At 49.1% G+C, this 22,127-nt stretch overlaps 1 protein-coding gene across 1 annotated transcript in view; it reads right to left on the bottom strand.

Annotated features, from left to right (window-relative positions):
• LOC147102156 (eosinophil peroxidase-like) overlaps positions 1–9,145 on the bottom strand; it is a 73,758-nt gene extending 64,613 nt beyond the window's left edge. Inside the window, exons 1-2 of the mRNA XM_085965077.1 lie at positions 9,073–9,145; positions 1,802–1,895 (exon numbers count right to left, since the gene is read on the bottom strand). Of these exons, the coding sequence (XP_085821203.1) occupies positions 1,802–1,895; positions 9,073–9,145 (167 nt within the window). The remainder of the gene's footprint in view (positions 1–1,801; positions 1,896–9,072) is intronic.
• Positions 9,146–22,127: the final 12,982 nt, after the last annotated feature.

Genomic DNA, 22,127 nt, shown 5'->3' with positions numbered 1-22,127 from the left:
GTAAGGACGTCTTGCTGCAATTATATAGGGCTTTGGTGAGACCACACCTGGAGAACTGTGTACAGTTTTGGTCCTCTTGGCTAAGGAAGGATATACTTGCCTTAGAACGGGTGCAACAAAGGTTCACTAGCTTGATTCCTGGAATGAGACAGCTGTCCTATGAGGAGAGATTGAGTAGAATGTGTTCTAGAGTTTAGAAGAGTGAGAGGTGAACTCATTGAAATGTATAAAATTCTTAGAGGGCTTGACAGGGTCAATGCTGAGAGGCTGTTTTCCCTGGCTTGAGAATCTAGAACTGGGGGACCATACTCTCAGGATAAGGGGTCGGCCAATTAGTACTGAGATGAGGAGAAATTTCTTCACTCAGATGATTATGAATCCTTTGGAATTCTCTAACCCCAGAGGGCTGTGGATTCTGTGTCGTTGAGTATATTCAAGACTGAGATCGAAGATTTTTGGGCACTAAGGGAATCAAGGGATTTGGGGATAGGGCGGGAAAGTGGAGTTGATGTTGAAGATCAGCCACGATCTTATTGAAAGGCAGAGCAGGCTCGAGGGGCCGTATGGCCCACTCCTGCTCCTACTGACTAACAATTCCACAGCACGAGACACATATAAGGAAATATGTGCCTGGGATTTCCACAGGGGGTTCTCCATTTACAGTGTAAACAGCAAACAGAGTCCATTTAAAAAGAGTCTGCCAACCACAGCAAACAGAACTCATGACGGGAAACTACAGCAAAGTCTTCAAATAGAAGCTGGGTTATTTCTCCAGTAAAATGCATTGAGTGGAGGATAGTTACATAATACAAATTCTGTTTGTAAAATCAATCCTAGTCACTCACAGCAGTGCAGCCTCCAGGCATGATTGACGGGGGAATTACCCAATCATCTCCATTCTGGACAGGAATAGTTGTATCACTAAATGCAGCCACAAATAGGTAAAGAGCACAGATATCACAGGGAGCAGTCAGAGTGGATTTAGCAATAACTGGGTACATTTTGCAAGACTCCACTCGTGCTACAGAGGCTCACCTGATGTGAACACGGATTGAGAATCTGGCGAGGCGGTCAGTGTGTCCGATTTATGGTGTTCCATTGCTGGAAAGTCAGGAATGGTGCAAATCAGGCATGCTGACCTCCTGGCATGATGCATCACCTTTTAACACAGCAAAATCACCCAAACCACTCTTCTTTATCGTTCCAGTTTTCTCCACTCCACTCCCCTGTCATGCTGGGGCATAATTCTGTGGCCATTATCTGGTAGCTCAGAAAATTGAGCTTTCTTATGTGTGAGTCCAGACAGTGATCGTGAGCAGACTATTCTACGCTGGGGGGCATCTCTTCGGATCCTGGACTGACCAAGAATCCTCACATTCCCACTGTCTGACAGGAATCACTGAGGAGTAATCAGAAGTGGGAATACTGGCTGATTTATATCTCTCTAAATCTGGGCCACTGGGGCCTATTGTATTTCCCCCACTGCAATATCAGTGATCCATCCTGGGACCCTCCTGGTCTGGATGGTTTAGAACCACACAATGCAGGGAAAGACTCTAAGGAGCTTATGCTCTGCAAATCTCCCCAACTCTGCGACAGCGCTCCTTTAATTTTGTTACCATATCAATACAAAGTGAAGGACCTTAACAGTGCACCTCACCAGGTCTTCTAATGAACTAACACAAAGCACAAGCTGTTCTCCTCATTCTGAATGTGATAGTCCTTATTTTACAGTAAGTCAAGGAGCTGAGCCCTTCACGAAACTTCCAGTCTGACAATGTTAGAGAAATAAAGAACCTACCCATCTCTGGTCTCTTTATACGCTTTGTTCACCAGTTCAATGGCTTCACGAACAGCTGCCTGTACGAACGGACTGCCCAGGGGTTTCTCATCATCTGCAACAGAAACACAACTTTGAGCCACACATCCTGAGAAAGGCCAAGTGGCTTCAAACGGGCATTTACTTTACATTGAGAAAGATGATATAAATGGGGTCAAGAGACACAGAGATGGATTTCTGGAGATAGAATGCATTGAAGGATGGAGTGAGAAGGTGATTACATGCAGCTGAGCTGTTAGAGGGACTAACTGCCTTTTACTGTTCTGAAACATTTTTACCTTCTTCCTTATGTACAGGGTTGAAAAATGAGGCAATGCAACTGGGAGGCAAGTGCCATCACTCAAGGAAATGGAAGAGGACACTTTAGGCATCATAAGCAGACAGACCAGAGAGGCTGTGGAAGAGAGTTAATTAAGGTGACACATGTGGCGACACGCCACCACTGGACATAATCCGCTCACGGCGGCACGGACAGTTTAAGCAGACGCCCCCAGCCGGGGGCCCTTTCCTCCAGCAGCTTGTTTCCCGCAGGGACAGGCTGCCGGGAGCACTTCCTGTCTGGGGAGTATTTAAGTGGATGCGCGGGCTTTTCCAGTTTCTCTTTGCCATGAGGTAGAATAAAAGCAGTTGTGTTTTACTAGATCTGGTCTCGACTCCCACGTTTGCCGCGGTATCTCAACACTGGTGACCCCGACGCTCAGGACGAATCCTAAGCTAGCATGGCGGAAACAAACGCAGTCACGGTAAAACTACCGGACTTTTGGGAGAACCTGGCCGAAGCCTGGTTTGTTCAAGCTGAGTCCAGATTCCGGCTGAAACACATTACAGTCGACGCCACAAAGTACGACTACCTCGTCTCCTCACCTACGCCACAGTCCCCAAAGTTTGGGCAGCGCTGCAGGATCCACCACCAGAAGGCAAGTACGAACATCTGAAGGCTGCACTCCTTAAAAAATTTCAAACGTCCTCTTACCAGCGCAACTGCCAACTCCTTGACCTCCCCGGCCTTGGTGACGCTTCACCCTCGGATCTGCTTTCCCACATGCTGTCCCTCTCGGACGACAAAAACACCGGCGCCCTCTTTCGCACGCTTTTCATTCGGCAGCTCCCCGCCAGCATCCGCCCGCTCATTGTGGAGTCTGGCTCCACGGACCTGAATGATATAGCCGAAAAGGCCGACCGGCTGCTCTCTGCACAGTCCGCTCGCGACGTCGCGCCCGACCTCACGGCAACGACCACGCGGGCTTCCCGGCCCACTAGGTCCGACCGCCCTACCACTCCGGGTCACTGCTACTACCACACCCGTTTTGGCGCTAGGGCCCAACGCTGCACGCCACCGTGTACCTTCAAACACCCCCCCGCACCGGCCCCCGCGATGGCCGCGGGGCAAAAGGGGCCTCTACTGTACGTCACCGACGACAGAACCAACCGCCGATTTCTGTGCGACACAGGGGCCCAGCACAGCATCACCCCCGCCTCCGCCCTCGAAATCCAACGCGGCACACGGGGTATCACGCTGGCCGCAGCCAATGGCTCTGACATCCGCACATATGGCACCCGCATGGTCACGCTCGACCTCGCGGGCCGCCGCTACCGCTGGGAGTTCCTCACAGCCAAGGTCCTCTGCCCACTCATCAGCGCCGACTTCCTACGCGCCCACGGCCTCCTTGTTGACATTCCGAGGCACCGCCTCGTTGACATCAACACTATGGCCCCCATCCCCGGCGCATTCACCCCGGCCCGTTCGGCCGGCCTGACGACCTACTGCCTCGCCAGAGCCACGGACGACTACTCGGCACTCCTAGCCGAGTTTCCCGCCCTCACTAACCCGACCTTTTCAGCCAAAGCCGCCAAACACGGTGTGGAGCACTATATCCCCACCACCGGCCCCCCAGTTTCTGCCCACGCCCGCAGACTCAACCCGGCCAAGCTGGAAATCGTGCGGGCCGAGTTCACCACCATGGAACAACTCGGCATCATCCGCCGCTCCAGCAGCCCTTGGGCCTTGCCCCTCCACATCGCCCCCAAGCCCGGCGGAGGCTGGCGCCCTTGCGGGGACTACCGCTGCCTCAACAACGCCACCACCCCCGACCGATACCCGGTGCCACACATCCAGGACTTCTCGGCCCGACTGGCCGGACGAACCGTCTTTTCCAAGGTCGACCTGGTGCGCGGTTACCACCAAGTCCCCGTACACCCCGCGGACATCCCCAAAACGGCCGTCATCACCCCATTCGGCCTGTTCGAGTTCCTGAGGATGCCCTTCGGCCTCAAGAATGCAGCCCAGGCTTTCCAGCGCCTTATGGACTCAGTCCTCCGGGACCTGAACTTCCTATTCGTCTATCTAGACGACATTCTCGTGGCCAGCTCCTCCAAACAGGAACACCTCGAACACCTTCGCATCCTGTTCGGGCGCCTAGCCCAACACGGGCTCATCCTCAGCCCGGCGAAGTGCCAATTCGGCCTAACCGAGATCGATTTTCTCGGTCACCACATCACCCCTGCTGGGGCCGTCCCCCTGCCCAACAAGATGCAGGCCGTCCAGCAATTCCCCCGCCCCACAACCATCAAGGGCCTCCAGGAGTTCCTCGGGATGGTGAACTTCTACAACAGGTTCATCCCCAGAGCTGCAGCCCTCATGAAGCCCCTATACGACTCCCTCCGAGGTAAATCCGGCAAGATGGACGTAGCCTGGACCACTGACATGTCAGCCGCCTTCGACGCCACCAAAAACGCGCTCGCCGACGCCACCCTGCTCGCGCACCCGAGGGCCGATGCCCGGGTCGCGCTCACCACCGACACCTCCGACCACGCGGTCGGCGCCATGTTCGAGCAGTGGGTCAATGGCGCGTAGCAGCCACTTGCCTTCTACAGCCGCCAACTGCGCCCCCCGGAGGTCAAATACTCCACTTTCGACCACGAGCTTCTCGCGCTCCACCTGTCGGTCCGCCATTTCAGGTTCCTCCTGGAAGGCCGCCCCTTCACCGCGTACGTGGACCACAAGCCGCTCACATACGCGATGGCCAAGCACACCGAACCCTGGTCCGCTAGGCAGCAACGCCAGCTCGCGGCCGTGTCCGAGTTTACTACGGACATCCAGCACGTCTCCGGTAGAGACAACGTTGTCGCCGACTGCCTTTCCCGTCCCGCCATCTGCGCGAATCACCTCGCGGTCGACTACGCGCAACTAGCAGCGGCCCAGCTCACGGACCCAGACCTCCTCTCGGCGGCTACCAGCCTGCCAGGGCTACGCCTAGCCAAGGTCACGCACGGGCCCGAAGCCATGGCAGTCACTTGCGACGTCTCACTCGGCCAACCCAGGCCGGTCGTCCCTGCAACCTGGCGCCGCCGCATCTTCGACGCGCTCCACGGGCTCTCCCACCCGGGTTCCCACGCATCCGTCAAACTCCTCTCCCAGCGCTTCGTCTGGCGCGGCCTCAGCAGAGATGTTCAGACTTGGGCCACCTCCTGCCTCGCCTGCCAACGGGCTAAGGTACAGCTGCACACAAAAGCACCCCTGGGAGACTTCGAGGTACCCAGCCGCCGCTTCGACCACGTACACGTCGACATCGTCGGTCCTCTGCCACCATCGCAAGGCCAAACTTATCTCCTCACGATGGTCGACCGCTACACACACTGGCCTGAGGCAGTGCCGCTGACCTCCACCACCACAGCCGACATCGCCAGGGCATTTGTTAACACCTGGGTTGCGAGGTTCGGCGTACCGGCCGACATAACCTCCGACAGAGGCGCCCAGTTCACCTCCGAACTCTGGACGGCCACAGCACGCAACCTCGGGGTGACGCTCCACCGAACCACGGCGTACCACCCGCAGGCCAACGGGCTTTGTGAACGCTTCCACAGGTCACTCAAGGCCTCACTCCGCGCCGGCCTGCAGGACAGTACCTGGACTGACCGCCTACCGTGGGTGCTACTAGGCCTACGCACCGCGGTCAAGGAAGACCTCCAGTCCTCGGCAGCGGAGTTAGTCTACGGACAACCGCTGCGCGTCCCAGGCGAATTCCTTCCGGAGGCTACCACGCCTTGGTCGGCCGAACAGCAGCGGCTCAACTCTTTCTCTTCCGCTCAGCAGTTCGCCCCACTTCCGGTCAACCGACACGGCGAACTCGCACCTCACGTCCTGCCAAATTTACAGCAGGCACGCTTCGTCTTCGTGTGACACGACGCGCACCGCGGGCCCCTGCGACCCCCGTACGATGGACCGTACGAGGTACTACAAACCGGGGACAAGGTCTTCAAGCTGCGACTCGGCAACAGGGTCGACACAGTCTCCATCGACCGGCTCAAACCAGCACACACAGAACCAGGGGAACAGGTCCCCGTGGCCCGGCCTCCAACTAGAGGCCGTCCCGCCAGCAAGCCAGCACAGCCGGCGGCAAACCGCCCGGCCCCACCAACTAGACTGGCGACCACTCAGAGCCGCTGCGGCAGAACCATCAGACCACCGTCACGACTCGTCCACTCCTCCTAAGCGGATTCTGGGGGGAGCTCTGTGGCGACACGCCACCACTGGACATAATCCGCTCACGGCGGCACGGACAGTTTAAGCAGACGCCCCCAGCCGGGGGCCCTTTCCTCCAGCAACTTGTTTCCCGCAGGGACAGGCTGCCGGGAGCACTTCCTGTCTGGGGAGTATTTAAGTGGATGCGCGGGCTTTTCCAGTTTCTCTTTGCCATGAGGTAGAATAAAAGCAGTTGTGTTTTACTAGATCTGGTCTCGACTCCCACGTTTGCTGCGGTATCTCAACACACATAATATTTATAAAGATTGAGTTGGACCCAACATCAGTAGTCTCAGCTTCATGCACTTCCTCAAAGTATTGCAATGCCCTTACACTCAACTATTTCCTCAAGAGGAAATGTCATAATTTGCATAACTAAACAAGCTCTTCTGTGTTTCACATAATAGAGGGTGCCTGGCAGGAAGAGGCACATCCAGATCCACCGGCCTCTGACCAACTCCTTCATGGCATCTTACCTGTGCAAGCTTCAGCCTGGAGACATCCACTTGGGAGGAAGTAGTTATGAGTCAGGACGGATGATACTGGATAAAGCACTGAGTGCTAGTTAGAATGAGAACCTGGGAATGGATGAGTGTCATTCCTCCATGGAAGGTGAAGAAATAACTGTCCGTGCTGAGGAGCCTAGGGACCCAGATCTGAGGGGCCCCGCAATTGTTCCTTGCAAATGTAGGAATGCTGCTAGTTTGTAGGAATAGATAGATCTCTCTCTTTGTTGATCTGGTTCTATTTGGAAGATATGATTTGTGCAGCCCTCCTTACCTGCTTGATGGGGAGCAGCTGCCTGACTAATAAGGCAAATTACCAGATGCTGCCTGGAAGGATCCAGTTGCAAACTAATTCAAATCAGGGGAGACTTTAACTGATGCAGACAGTACTGTTCTCCCAATGAAATGAGATGCATGTCTTTAGTCAGCAGATGACATGTTTTCCCCTTTAGCCTCCAGAGAAAGCACAGCCTTCTGAGGCATGTGTAGCGGAGAGATGCCTCCTGTGCTGTCTCAGTGTAAGACGATACAATCTGGGTACTTCCATATTCTCATCATTTTCCTCTTCATGGTACAAGAACAGAAGGATTCCCATTCCGAAATCCATGTCCTCACCAGGAGAAGGCCACTGTCTGCACCAGCCAACGACACAACTGTCTTGAATTTCTTTGCAATTTCTCCCCCTCCCCACTGTAAATTACAGCTCCTCCCCTCCCCACTGTAAATTACAGCTCCTCCCCTCCCCACTGTAAATTACAGCTCCTCCCCCTCCCCACTGTAAATTACAACTCCTCCCCCGCCCCACTGTAAATTACAGCTCCTCCCCCTCCCCACTGTAAATTACAGCTCCTCCCCCGCCCCACTGTAAATTACAGCTCCTCCCCCGCCCCACTGTAAATTACAGCTCCTCCCCCTCCCCACTGTAAATTACAGCTCCTCCCCCGCCCCACTGTAAATTACAGCTCCTCCCCCGCCCCACTGTAAATTACAGCTCCTCCCCCTCCCCACTGTAAATTACAGCTCCTCCCCCGCCCCACTGTAAATTACAGCTCCTCCCCCGCCCCACTGTAAATTACAGCTCCTCCCCCTCCCCACTGTAAATTACAGCTCCTCCCCCTCCCTGTTGGAGTTACAGTGCACCTGCTCCCTCTCCCCAGTGACCAGCTGTCAGTTGAAGCCAATTGAAAAATAACCCCAAGAGCATTAAACCAATCAATTGATCTGCCCTGCTCTGCTGCAGCTCAATTAGTTTAAGAAGTTGAAGAATAGCTCATTTCCTGGTATTCCCACTCCTGTCTGTGATGCTGGAGGATGGTCTATCCCAGTCACGATGCATTGCACTGATTCATGGGAGATTTTACGTTTGGACTTATTCTAATGAGTTTGTGTAGATATTTCAGTGTAACTTCACCTCGGCAAAACTGACCCAATGTCCAGCCATCCTGGGCGCATTTTGCCAATAGCAGCACTAGTAGAAACTCTATGTTCAGATGCTCTGCATTTAGCTTCTGCTTTATTTTAGTGCAGAGTTTAATTAATCTGATTTTCAATTGCAGGATTTAATGTGACTCATTAGACAAACTTACCAATAAAGTCAATTTATTTTTAAAGAACTCTTTAATCTGAGAAATAACTGATGAATCTGTATGAATGCCAGTGGGAGTCAGGTGAAATCCCCCCCTGACAATTCCATAACATTAACTGCTAGCATTGCTGATCATGACTTTGTTTAAAGTTTACTCAGGACCTCACTACTAGCAATTTTCTTTTGTATACCCCATTGAGCAAAACTATACATGTGGCTTAATGTTGGCCTTTAAGAAACTTTTCATTATCATTAACAAGCTTTCCTTCTCTTCCTGTTTATCTTCCTGTCTCTGCACTCATCCTGCATTGTGATCAAAGCTGAGAAAAGTGGTAATAATGGAAGGATGCTCTTGTTCACCAGTTAACCAGATCTACTTTACTGTTGGCATTAACATTCGTGTATATCTTGTCACAGAAAGTCTTAACGAGACTGACCCGAGGAGCCAGGCTCAGAATAATCTACTCCGAGACGAAGTGAGACAGATCTGGAGAGAGTCAGGCTCAACCTCTCCTACTCTGCGAGATTACATGAGAGAGGTTTGGATTGTCGGGCTCAGTGTCTCCTGCTCGGTGAAATTACGTAAGACAGATCTGAGGAGTGAGGTTCAGTCTCTTACCTCCCTGAACGCCACCAGTCGGAAGCAGGAACAGTCCAGCGAGGAGCATGCCCAGGGACCACATAGGCACCATTCTGAAAAAACACATTCAGTACGTGAGTCAGGGTCTGGGCTGAGAGGTCAGAGATATATTTAAGTTAGAAGACTTAACATCACAGGTGTACACACTGTTGGATCCGTGGTTCAGTGGATATGCTATTATTAAATAATCACACGGATGCGGTACCTTAACAAATAACAGGTCTTTACTGGAGGAGGGTAGTCTCTAGACTGGGGGTACAGAGGCATGCGCAAAGCTTATATACCGGTGTGGTCACTGCCGGTACTACAGTATACAGGAGCTGTAAAAGTAGTTCTGCCTTAAAGGCATATACACTACAATTCCTCCCCTTTTAGATTAGTAATACCCCTAATATTCAAATAACAATTAACATTTCAACATGTACATTAAACAACAAAAGTCCATTTATAGATTCAGTCTTTGGGACGGCTTCCTGACCCTTTCGGGATAGCGCCTTTCCAGAGGTTCTTGTTCTTGGTGCAGAGGCGATTCTGACCCCTTTTCATCGGGTAGTTCATCGGGTTCCACTGCTACTGGGTCTGAAGTAGATGCTACCGGTATGTTGGGTTCATCCCCAGGTACTCGAGACATGGGGTTGACGCGTTCCTGTGACGCTAAGATCTGATCGACGTGGCGTCTCACAATGTTCTCCCCGACATCCACTGTGTACATTAATGGCCCCTGCCTTGTACATATCGTTCCGGGTTGCCACTTCTCTGTTCGATAGTCACGGGCCAAGACTGGTTGCCCTACATTGAAGCTCCTTGTCGGCTTCTCATTGATGTGCTGGAATTGTTTGTCCTCAACATTTCTTCGCACATTTGGTCTGAGCAAGTCCAGACGAGATCTCAACCTTCGGTTAAAGAACATCATGGCCGGGGTCTGGTTGGTAACTGCATGTGTCGTGTTTCGGTAGGCTAACAAGAAATTGTCCATCTTATGCTGTAGTGGAATTTCATCGTCGCACATGGCCTTTATCGCCTTCTTAAAGGTTTGTACGAACCTCTCAGCCAATCCATTTGTGGCTGGATGATACGGGCCGGATGTGTAATGCCTTACCCCATTCTTTTCATGAATTTTTGGAACTCGTCGGACACAAACTGTGGTCCATTATCAGAGCAAATCTGCTCTGGCAAACCGTTTCTGGCAAATATGGTCCGTAGGACTGCAATCGTTTTCTCTGTAGTGGTTGAAGACATTTTTATCACCTCAGGCCACTTTGAATGAGCATCCACTGCTATTAAGAACATTGAGTCCATGAATGGACCAGCGAAATCAATATGCACCCATTGCCATGGAGAGGAGGGCCACTCCCATGGGTGTAGAGGGGCATGTGGTGGTGCATTTTGGACCTTCTGGCATCCTAAGCAGCTCTTAGTTAGGTCTTCGATTTGTTGATTGATTCCCGGCCACCACACGTAAGCCCTAGCAAGGCTTTTCATTTTCACTCCCCCCAGATGACCTTCATGTAGCTCATTTAGCACTCTCTCCCTTAACTTGGGTGGAATCACCACTCTGGATCCACACATCACTGTCCCCTGGCATACTGACAGCTGTTCTCTTCTGGATGAGAATGCTGGCAACAGTGAGTCGCCATGTGTTGGCCATCCCCTCACCGTCAATTCATATACCCGTGACAGCATCGGATCATTGCGGGTCTCCTTCTCTATATCCGCGTTTGTTACTGGCAATCGTTCAATTATTGACAAATAAAATATCTCGATCGGGTCCACTGCTGGTGCTTCCTCCACAGTAGGCAGTGGCAGGCGCGATAGCCCATCAGCGTTCCCATGCTGTTTCGTGCCTTTATATTCTATTTCATATTGATTCGCCCCTAGAAACAGGGGCCATCTTTGTAACCGCTGTGCAGTCATCACTGGCACGCCCTTCTTAGGATTAAAGATGGAGACAAGTGGTTGGTGGTCAGTCAGCAAGGTGAACTTCTGCCCATGCAGATAGTGGTTGAATTTTTTTACTCCCCATACTAGGCTGAGGGCCTCCCTGTCAATCTGGGCGTAGTTGCGCTCGGCTGAGGTTAGTGACCGAGATGCAAAGGCTACTGGCCTCTCCAACCCATCTGGGAATTTGTGCGACAGCACTGCTCCAATACCGTAGGGTGATGCATCACATGCCAAACGAATTGGTAGTGCTGGGTTGAAATGGGCCAACACCTCTTTTGATGTGATCAATTCTTTACACTTCTGGAAAGCTCGTCTACGTTCGTCATCCCACTTCCATGGTACCCCTGTTTGCAGTAGGGTGTTCAGCGGGTGTAATACCGTAGACAAATTTGGTAAGAACTTGTGGTAGTAGTTTACCAGCCCGAGGAACGACCTCAGTTGCGACACATTTTCCGGTGCTGGAGCCTTGACTACTGCCTCAATCTTGTCAGGGGACTTATGTAACCCCTCTTCATCGATGACGTGGCCACAATACGAGATCTGTTTCTGGAAAAACTCGCACTTGTGGCGATTAGCTCGTAGCCCATACTCCTTTAATCTGGCGAGCACCTTCTCCAAGTTGGCGAGGTGATCACCGTCATTTTCGCCCGTGACCAAGATGTCGTCCAAATAACACTGGGTCCCTGGAATCCCTTGCAGGACCTGATCCATCGCCCTTTGCCAGATAGCCGGAGCCGAGGCTACTCCAAACACCAGCCAGTTGTATTGATAGAGACCTTTATGAGCGTTGATCGTAAGGTAATGTTTTGAAGCTTCTTCTACCTCCATTTGCAAGTACGCCTGGGCTAGATCAATTTTGGTGAAGCGTTTACCTCCAGATAGCGAGGCAAAAATATCCTCAATTCGTGGAAGCGGATATTGCACCGTGTGAAGGACTGGGTTCACTGTCACCTTAAAATCCCCACAGATGCGGACCTTCTTTGGTTCCCCAGGCGTATTACTCAATGACCTCTTCATTACAGGAACGATGGGTGTAGCCCACTCGCTCCAGTCCACTTTGGACAGTACTCCTGAACATTCCAACCCTTCCAGCTCTGCTTCAACAGCTGGTCTGATCGCATAAGGCACTGGTCTGGCCTTAAGAAACTTTGGGCTTGCATTTTCCTCTATTTTAATCGTTGCTGTTATTCCTTTTAGTGTTCCTAGTCCCTCCTGGAACACTTCTTTTGCGTCAGTTAGCATTTTTGACAGTCGTCCAGGTGTGACGTCGTCATCCTTTTTGGCCTCAACCTTCAGTGCCTGTATGGAATGCCAATCTAATTGTATCTTCCGGATCCATTCACGTCCTAGCAGTGGTGGTCCTCCATTTGGCAATACATATATATCCATTTTAGGTATTTCCTGGCCTTTATATGTCACTTTCACACTTATTTTTCCTTTGGAGTAGACTTTTTGCCCCGTATACGTCTTCAAGACAATCTCTGTAGCTTTCAAGGGTATGTGTGAAAATAGCCGCTTGTAGTCTCTTTGATTTATGACTGTTAGAGCTGACCCTGTGTCCAATTCCATTTCCACTTGGACTCCATCTATCTTGAGTGTAACCCAGATAGTCTGGTGATCCTCCATTTCGGTTACCTTATGTAGTTTCAGACAACCCAGCTCCTTGCTTCCGGAGTCCGTGTCACTTTTCTGTTCGTCTGAACTACTGTCCATCACCTGGTGTACCTTTTTGTACTTCTCCTGTGGAGATTTCTTACTGTTGGTTTTCTTCCCAGACCTGCAGACTCTTGCTATGTGTCCTGCTTTCCCACACTGTCTGCACACTTGGTCCTTGAACCAACAATCTTTCTGGTCATGTGTTGTTCTGCCGCAGCGATAGCACTTCCCTGTTCCATAGGACATTTCATTGGTGCCATATTCTTGCGGTCTCCGTTGTATCTCTGCAGCGCCCCTTGCGGCTGCTTCGTGTGATACTGCCATACTGAAAGCTTTGTCCAGCGTAAGGTCCTTTTCTGATAGAAGCCGTTTCTGGGTTCCTTCACTTAGTAGCCCACACACAAACTTGTCCCTTAACGTGTCTGCTAGTCCCGCTCCAAACTGGCAGTGTTTCGATAGCTTGCGCAGTTCCGTTAGGTACTCAGCATTGCTTTCGTCTTTGTGTTGGTTCCTTTTATGGAACTTAAATCGTTCTGCTATCAGCAGCGGTGTGGGGTTTAAGTGGTCCTGTAGGATTGCTACTATGCTTTCAAAATTCTTGTTTACCGGCTTCTCTGGTGTTATTAGATTTCGCAGTAACCCATAAGTTATTGCACCCATGGAATTTAACAGAACCAGTGCTTTATTAGCACCTGGCACTTCATTCGCCCTGCAGTACACCTCAATACGTTCCACATATGTCGCCCAATCTTCAACTTCATTGTCGAACGTAGAGATACTGCCACTCTTCGGCATCCTTGGGTGTGCGTTAACTATCACAAATGGCACCTCCCGCGCTTCCCCTTCTTCTCCAATGGCACAAAATGGCGTCTCCCGTGCTTTCCTTCCTTCCCGCGCTCGCCCTTCTTCTCCGCTGCGGCTTCTAAAAATGGCGTCTCCCGCGCTCTTCCTTCTTCTCCGCGGCTCAATGGCGTCTCCCGCCCTCTCCCTTCTTCTCCGCGGCTCAATGGCGCCTCCCGCACTCTTCCTTCTTCTACGCGGCTCAATGGCATCTCCCCTTTCTTCGCCCCGCGGACCCTGTTCAGCCCGTGAGCACTGGCTGTGCTCTGCGCGTTCTTCTTTTTATATTTTTCGACGCCTCTCAGTCTAGAACCCGGCTGTTTCCTACCCTCTCTTTCTCCGGTTTGTTTTATTTTCCTCGACGCCGCTCGGTGTTCAACCCCTGGCTGCGCCCTGCGCTCTTCACCCTCTGTCTTACCCCGTCGACGCTGCTCGGCTCTCTCTCCGCCGTCGGTCGGCTCCAGCCGCCGCTGCTCGGGAAGGGTCTGCGCTGGACCTGTCGTTGGTCTCTTACTGCTCGTTGTGGCTGGGGAACCAAGCCCGGCTCTCCACAGCCTCCCCTGCGAAGTTGGATCTCTGCCTGACTGCTGGGCGGTTTCTCGTGGTCGACGCCCGTGTTCCTGGCCTCGACTATTTTTTTATTATTTTTTTTTATGTTGCAGGTAGATTCGAATCGACACTCGTTGCCACTGTTGGATCCGTGGTTCAGTGGATATGCTATTATTAAATAATCACATGGATGCGGTACATTAACAAATAACAGGCCTTTACTGCAGGAGGGTAGTCTCTAGACTGGGGGGTACAGAGGCATGCGCAAAGCTTATATACCGGTGTGGTCACTGCCGGTACTACAGTATACAGGAGCTGTAAAAGTAGTTCTGCCTTAAAGGCACATACACTACACACACCGAGTCAGACAGACAGATACAGACAGACATACACAGAGACACTGGGCTCGATTTTGTCATGGGGCCGGGCTGGGGTCGTGTCATCCGCTTTTCGTGTTAGCCACCCGATTCCAAATCGATGTGGGAGAATGATACGATTTTCACCTAATTGGGCAATTGAGTTCCAGCGTGTGGGAACCCATGGCCCAATTCGTTTTTTCAGTCTGAAACTCGCCTCCGATGACGTCATCATTGCTGCTGCATTTAAGGTCTGCAAGGAGCCTTGCTTCTTCTACAGACTGCCAACCTTTTGGCCTTTGCTGTGAGAGGGACCTGGAGACAAAATGAGCAGCGGGAGACCTAAGTCTGCTCCCAGATTTGATGACGTCGCCCTGCAAGCTTTGGTGGAGGGAGCAAGAGTTAATAAGGAGGTGCTCTTCCCTTCTTCAGGGAGGAAGAAGCCTCCCCAGCAGACGAAGGTTGTGTGGATCCAGGTGGCCCAGGAGGTCAACTCGTTGTCGCTGATCCGCAGAGCCTGGCTTCAGTGCAGGAAGAGGTTTCATGACCTTCTGCGCACTGGAAAAGTGAGTATGACTTTCCCATCACCCTCAATCTGATCCCCATTGCCTCTCCTCACCAGCACCCAGCTTTAGCAACCTCTTCCTCCACATCCCACTTGACACTGACATCCCTGCACCCTTACCCATTCCCTCTCTCTGTATGTTCACATTCACCTAACTATTCGACTATGCAGCCCTCACATTCCCTATCACTGTGATGCTATGAAAACAACTTACAAAACACAGGGAGGGCCCTTGGTCTTGCCACCTCACTCCATCTTTGTCTCCTTCTAAGCATCTATGCTATGGATTCTCTACACTCACTCCTTCATTCTCACTCAAACTCCACTTGTCTCCCTCATTGCAGGAAAAGAGAGCTCACAATAAGAGGGAAAGAGCGAGGACAGGAGGAAGGCCACCCTCAGTAGCCCACCTCACCCCTTGGGAGGATGCGGTCCTGGAGATCGTGGGAATCGAGGATGATGCGCAAGTGGGGGACAGAGAGACGGGTGCATCACAGCAAGCTGGTGACAAAATAGTTTTTCATCTCTCTCATTGACATTGCATGAGTCGCTGATAATGATTCTGAAGCTCTAACAATATGCAATGTGCATGTAACCTTGGTCTCACATCTCTGACTCTTTCCTTTACTCCCCCACAGGACCATCGCAAGCATCCGTCCGCACTATCCAGGAGGAACAGCCTAAGCCTCCAGACTCCTCAAAGGAAGCTGCAACCTCTGAGGGCGCAGCATCAGCAGAATTCAGCCAACCCAGCACCAGCGCAGACACTCACACCTCGGTGTGATCATCGCAAGATAGAGTAGTGTTGTCACCTGATGTATCACAGCTCACAAGTGAGCATCAGCAGATGGCGGAGACAGGGACAGCAGTGGAGAGTCCTAGTCAGAGGGCGCAGGACTCTCCCAGCTCGGCTCAGCTGTATGTCGACCCTCTGCCTCTGGGTCCATCCAGAAGAACAGCGGTGCTGGAACTCCAGGAACAGGTGCAGGAGTCTCTGGCAGGTTTTGTTTCTAGGGTAGCTGCAAGTGTGGAGCGAATGGAGGAGTCCATCGCGAACATGAGCAGAACCTTTGTGGAGTCATTGGCGCATGAACGCATGAACACGGAAAGGATGGCAACCACCGGGAAAGGATGGCTACGGTAGAGGAGAGGATGGCTACGGCCATGGAGGAGCTAAGTCGCCAGAGTGTAGAAAACATGGTGAGTGTTCACAATAGACTGACATCTCTGGACGAGCGATGGTCAGCTATTGAACAGAGAAACCAGACCTTCATGGAAGGCCTTCTGAGTAGGACTGCCAGTGCAGATACAGGTCCCCATGGCCCCCCTGATGTGCAGCAAGGTGCTCTCAAGCCACTTGCAAGCGCTGAGGTGGACCTGACCCATGAGAGGGATGTTGGTGGCAGAGAGCAAGGAAGTGGGGCTCCTCTCCAAGTGCTCACACGACCGTGCCACTGCCAAGTCCTCGGTCAGAGCCCCACCAGAGTCCCCACTCAACTGAGATCGGCGTCTCAACCCCTGCACAGCCGCAGGAGCAGCAGACTGTTGCCGAGCCCTCACATGTTCGCAACCCCAGAGGACGCCAGCCAAAGGTGTCGAAACACGAGCAGCAAGAAAGTGAGCAAGGGGCCTCCACATCTGCTGATGCCACAGGGGAACCACCACGTAGGAGCACACATAAGAGAAAGATACTGCACAAATAGTCACAAGGGTAGTCACTTGGGTGAAATGTGATGTTTAATGTTGAAAAGCAGTTGGTTATTGTAAATAAAAATTCTGATGGCAACTGTTGCAGTTGTGGCGTGTGTCATTTTGCTAATGGGACTTCCACATTGAGCGCTTAGGATTACTTGCAATTGTCAGTATGGTGGTCAGAGTGCTAGGAATCTGCCATTGTTGATGCTCTGGTAAGAAGCTGCGAGGCAAAAGTGTTTGATTGGCTAGGCTAAGCAAATCTGGCCAAGATGAGTGCGTTCCTTGCATCCTGGGCAGCAATGTTCTCGCGTACTGCTGCCGGTTGATGGGCCTCTGCAAGATGTTCGTTTTCGCTCACCTCCTCCTCCTCCTCCTCCTCCTCCTCCTCCTCCTCCTCCTCATTGAGGGGGATATGTGAGGGGCCACTTGGGTCCTCAGGAATCTGCAAGCCACGATGCTGTGCCATGTTGTGAACTGCACAGCAAACCATGACGATTCTGGAGACCCTGGCTGCTGAGTACTGCAGGGCTCCACCTGATCTATCCAGGCATCTGAAGTGCATCTTCAGCAAGCCGATGGTTTGCTCGATTATGGCTCTGGTGGACATGTGGCTGTAACTGTAGCTCTCCTCAGCTTCGTTGGATGGGCTCCTCAACGGCGTCATTAGCCATGTCTTCAGGGGATAGCCCTTGTCTCCAAGTAGCCATCCAAAAAGTTGGTCTGGCAGACTGAAGAGCGGAGGCACACTAGACTGGCGCAGTATGAAGGAGTCATGGCAACTGCCAGAGTTCTTGGCACAAACATGCAAAATTTCCTTCTTGTGGTCACACACCAGCTGCACGTTGAGGGAGTGGAAGCCCTTGCGGTTGAGAAAAATACCTGGATTGCGATGGGGTGCCTTAAGGGCCACATGTGTGCAGTCAACGGCGCCCTGCACCCTTGGAAAGCCTGCCAGATTAGCAAATCCAACCGCACGCTCCGTGATACTTGCTTGATCCTTGGAGAAATGGATGTGATTGTGCGCGATGGCAAAGAGGGCATCGGTTACCTGCGTGATGCAAGTGTGTGCGGCCGCCTGGGAGATGCCGCTGATGTCTGCTGCTGATCCCTGGAATGAGCCTGAGGCAAAAAAGTTGAGTGCGGTGGTGACTTTGATGGCCACTGGTAAGGGGTATCCACCTGCTCCTCTGGGCTCCAGGTCTTGCTGCACCATTGCGCAGATGTCACCCACTACCTCTCGCGAAAGTCAGAGCCGCCATTGGCACAGCTGCTCAGTCATGTTGAGGTAGCTGATCCTCTGTCTGTAGACTTTGTTTGGGGGATATCTCCCGCGCCGACGGGCTTCCATGCGCTGGCGCCCTCTGGCCTGTGCAGCTTCAGGTGGGTGAGCAGCAGCTTGGAGCTCCTGCTGTTGCTCCTGCAGTTGGTGCTGCTGTTGCTCATGGTTCTGCTGCTGCAGCGGCTGGTTTTCATCCGAATCTGATGTCCAGGAGGAAAGGAAATAAATAATTCCCATTCTTCTGGTATATACCTCAGTTGAGAAAGCGCTCAGTCAAGATGGGGAGAGGGGTTTCCCAGGATGTCACACTGGAGATGGGTGTCAGGCTCCAAACTTCCACAGCTGTGGTTATGCCTGCTAAAAGCTCCCCCAGAGCTGAGACAACAAAGTCCTGCCACCTGCAAATGATGGCTGATCAAATCTCCTATTTAATGGTGGAGCTGCAGCTGATAGTCAGCAATCCAATTGTGCTACCGCCAGGTTTCACCGTCGTGTTTCAGAGGAGGCGTACATCACGTCGGAAAAGTCTTAAAATCAGAAAGGCCTCTCAAAATGGGATTATAGAGGCAATTCGGTGGTTGTTAAGGGCATATCCCGCCTCTTGGAGGCGGGACGGAGACGGGATCAGAAACCACACATTTGGGAAAATTGCATGGAGGCGGGGTCGGGCCCGCCCGCCATTTTTTGCAATTTTAACAACCCACACGCCTCCATTCCAGCCTCCTCAGGCCTGGCAAATTCGAGCCCATACAGTGGCACACACAGCCACTCACGTACACAGAGACATGAACAGACAGACAGGCACAAACACACGCATGTATAAACAGTACTGACATTCATTTTTCTCTATTAATCTCCAGAAATAGAAAATTAAATGTTCCTAATGCAGGATTAAATGTGAATCATTAGACAAACTTATCAATAAAGTCAATTTTTTTTAAACCCTTTAAAATGAGAAATAAATGATGAATCTGTATCTTTTTTGTCTGTTTTTTTGTTTTTCATACAGACCCCAGCATCTGCTATATTTGACCCCTTGTGACCCCACCTCATTGTTCTTTGATGTAATGTTTTCCTGACTGACCTGTTTGGACACCATTCACACCTTTGATTGCTGTGATTATCTCTCTGCCGAGGTGTGATAAATGGCAGTTGGAAAGATTACCTGTAAACATCTGACATTATACTCTGACTATATAAGCTGTGTCTTTATGCATTTCTCCACTTCACCTGACGAAGGAGCAGCGCTCCGAAAGCTTGTGATTTCAAATAAAGCTGTTGGACTATAACCTGGTGTTGTGTGACTTCTTAAATCTGTATGAATGCCAGTGGGAGTCAGGTGAAATCCCCGCTGATGCATCCACCTTCAATAGACAGTGGAAATTTACAAAGGAACCACATTTTAAAGATAGAGATAATAGTGCGGTTCAGAAAAAAAGGCCTGAGGCCCTCGTCAGCATTAAAGGACAAGGACCAATTGCAAAACACAGCCAATTACTGGAGAAAAAGCATCAAATCGGAACCTTACAACAAGACTAACTCATTTATATACAAACTCTGCTAATAGTCAGAGACTGTGGTTTATAGACAAACTGTGCCAATAGAGACAGTGTGAATTATATACAAACTGTGCAAATAGAGACAGTGTGATTTACAGACAAACTGTGCTAATAGTCAGAGACAGTGTGATTTACAGAAAAACTATACTAATAGAGACAGTGTGATTTATAGAAAAACTGTTAATAGAGACAGTGTGATTTATATACAAAGTGTACTAACAGAGACAGTGTAATTTATAGACAAACTGTACTAATAGAGACAGTGTGATTTATAGACAAACTCTGCTAATAGAGACAGTGTGATTTATATACAAACTGTACTAATAGAGACAGTGTGATTTATATACAAACTGTACCAATAGAGACAGTGTGATTTATATACAAACTGCGCTAATAGAGACAGTGTGATTTATATACAAACTGTACCAATAGAGACAGTGTGATTTATATACAAACTGTACTAATAGAGACAGTGTGATTTATATACAAACTGATCCAATAGAGACAGTGTGATTTATATACAAACTGTGCTAATAGAGACTGTGTGATTTATATATAAACTTTACAAATAGAGACAGTGTGATTTATATACAAACTGTACTAATAGAGACAGTGTGATTTATACACAAACTGTACCAAAAGAGACAGTGATTTATATACAAACTGTACTAATAGAGTCAGTGTGATTTATATACAAACTGTGCTAATAGAGACAGTGTGATTTATATACAAACTGTGCCAATAGAGACAGTGTGATTTATATACAAACTGTGCTAATAGAGACAGTGTGATTTATATACAAACTATGCTAATACAGACAGTGTGATTTACAGAAAAACTATACTAATAGAGACAGTGTGATTTATATAAAAACTGTTAATAGAGACAGTGTGATTTATATACAAACTACTAACACAGACAGTGTAATTTATAGACAAACTGTACCAACAGAGACAGTGTGATTTATCTACAAACTGTACTAATAGAGTCAGTGTGATTTATAGACAAACTGTACTAATTGAGACAGTGTGATTTATATACAAACTATGCTAATAGAGACAGTGTGATTTATATACAAACTGTGCTAATAGAGACAGTGTGATTTATATACAAACTGTGCTAATAGAGACAGTGTGATTTATATACAAACTGCGCTAATAGAGTCAGTGTGAGTTATATACAAACTGTGCTAATAGAGACAGTGTGATTTATATACAAACTGTGCTAATAGAGACAGTGTGATTTATATACAAACTGCACTAATAGAGATAGTGTGATTTATGCACAAACTGTACTAATAGAGACATTGTGATTTATATACAAACTGTGCTAATAGAGGCAGTGTGATTAATATACAAACTGTACTAATAGAGACAGTGTGATTTATATACAAACTGTGCTAGTAGAGTCAGTGTGATTTATATACAAACTGTACCAATAGAGACAGTGTGATTTATATACAAACTGTGCTAAGAGAGACAGTGTGATTTATATACAAACTGTAGTAATAGAGACAGTGTGATTTATATACAAGCTGTACTAATAGAGACATTGTGATTTATATACAAACTGTGCTAATAGAGACAGTGTGATTTATATACAAACTGTGCTAATAGAGACAGTGTGATTTATATACAAACTGTGCTAATAGAGTCAGTGTGATTTATATACAAACTGCGCCAATAGAGACAGTGTGATTTATACACAAACTGTACTAATAGAGATTGTGTGATTGATATACAAACTGTACTAATAGAGACATTGTGATTTATACACAAACTGTGCTAACAGAGACAGTGTGATTTATATACAAACTGTACTAATAGAGACAGTGTGAGTAATATACAAACTGCGCTAATAGAGAGTGTGTGATTTATATACAAACTGTGCCAATAGAGACAGTGTGATTTATATACAAACTGTGCTAACAGAGACAGTGTGATTTATATACAAACTGCACTAATAGAGACAGTGTGATTTATGGACAAACTGTGCTAATAGAGACAGTGTGATTTATATACAAACTGTATTAATAGAGTCAGTGTGATATATAGACAAACTGTACTAATTGAGACAGTGATTTATATACAAACTGTGCTAATAGAGACAGTGTGATTTATGTACAAACTGCGCTAATAGTCAGTGTGAGTGATATAAAAACTGCGCTAATAGAGTCAGTGTGAGTTTTATACAAACTGTGCTAATAGAGACAGTGTGATTTATATACAAACTGTACTAATAGAGACAGTGTGATTTATATACAAACTGTACTAATAGAGACAGTGTGATTTATATATAAACTGCGCTAATAGAGACAGTGTGATTTATATACAAACTGTGCCAATAGAGACAGTGTGATTTATATACAAACTGCACTAATAGAGACAGTGTGATTTATATACAAACTGTACTAATAGAGACAGTGTGATTTATATACAAACTGTGCCAATAGAGACAGTGTGATTTATATACAAACTGTGCTACTAGAGACTGTGTGATTTATATACAAACTGTACAAATAGAGACAGTGTGATTTATATACAAACTGTACTAATAGAGACAGTGTGATTTATATACAAACTGTACCAATAGAG

This window comes from Somniosus microcephalus, chromosome 22 (genome assembly GCF_052327205.1).
Source record: "Somniosus microcephalus isolate GS21.2 chromosome 22, FLI_Smic_1.0, whole genome shotgun sequence".
NCBI lineage: Eukaryota > Metazoa > Chordata > Chondrichthyes > Squaliformes > Somniosidae > Somniosus > Somniosus microcephalus.
The sequence above is the reverse complement of the archived record's forward strand: the minus strand, read 5'-3'. Positions and strand labels throughout refer to the sequence as shown.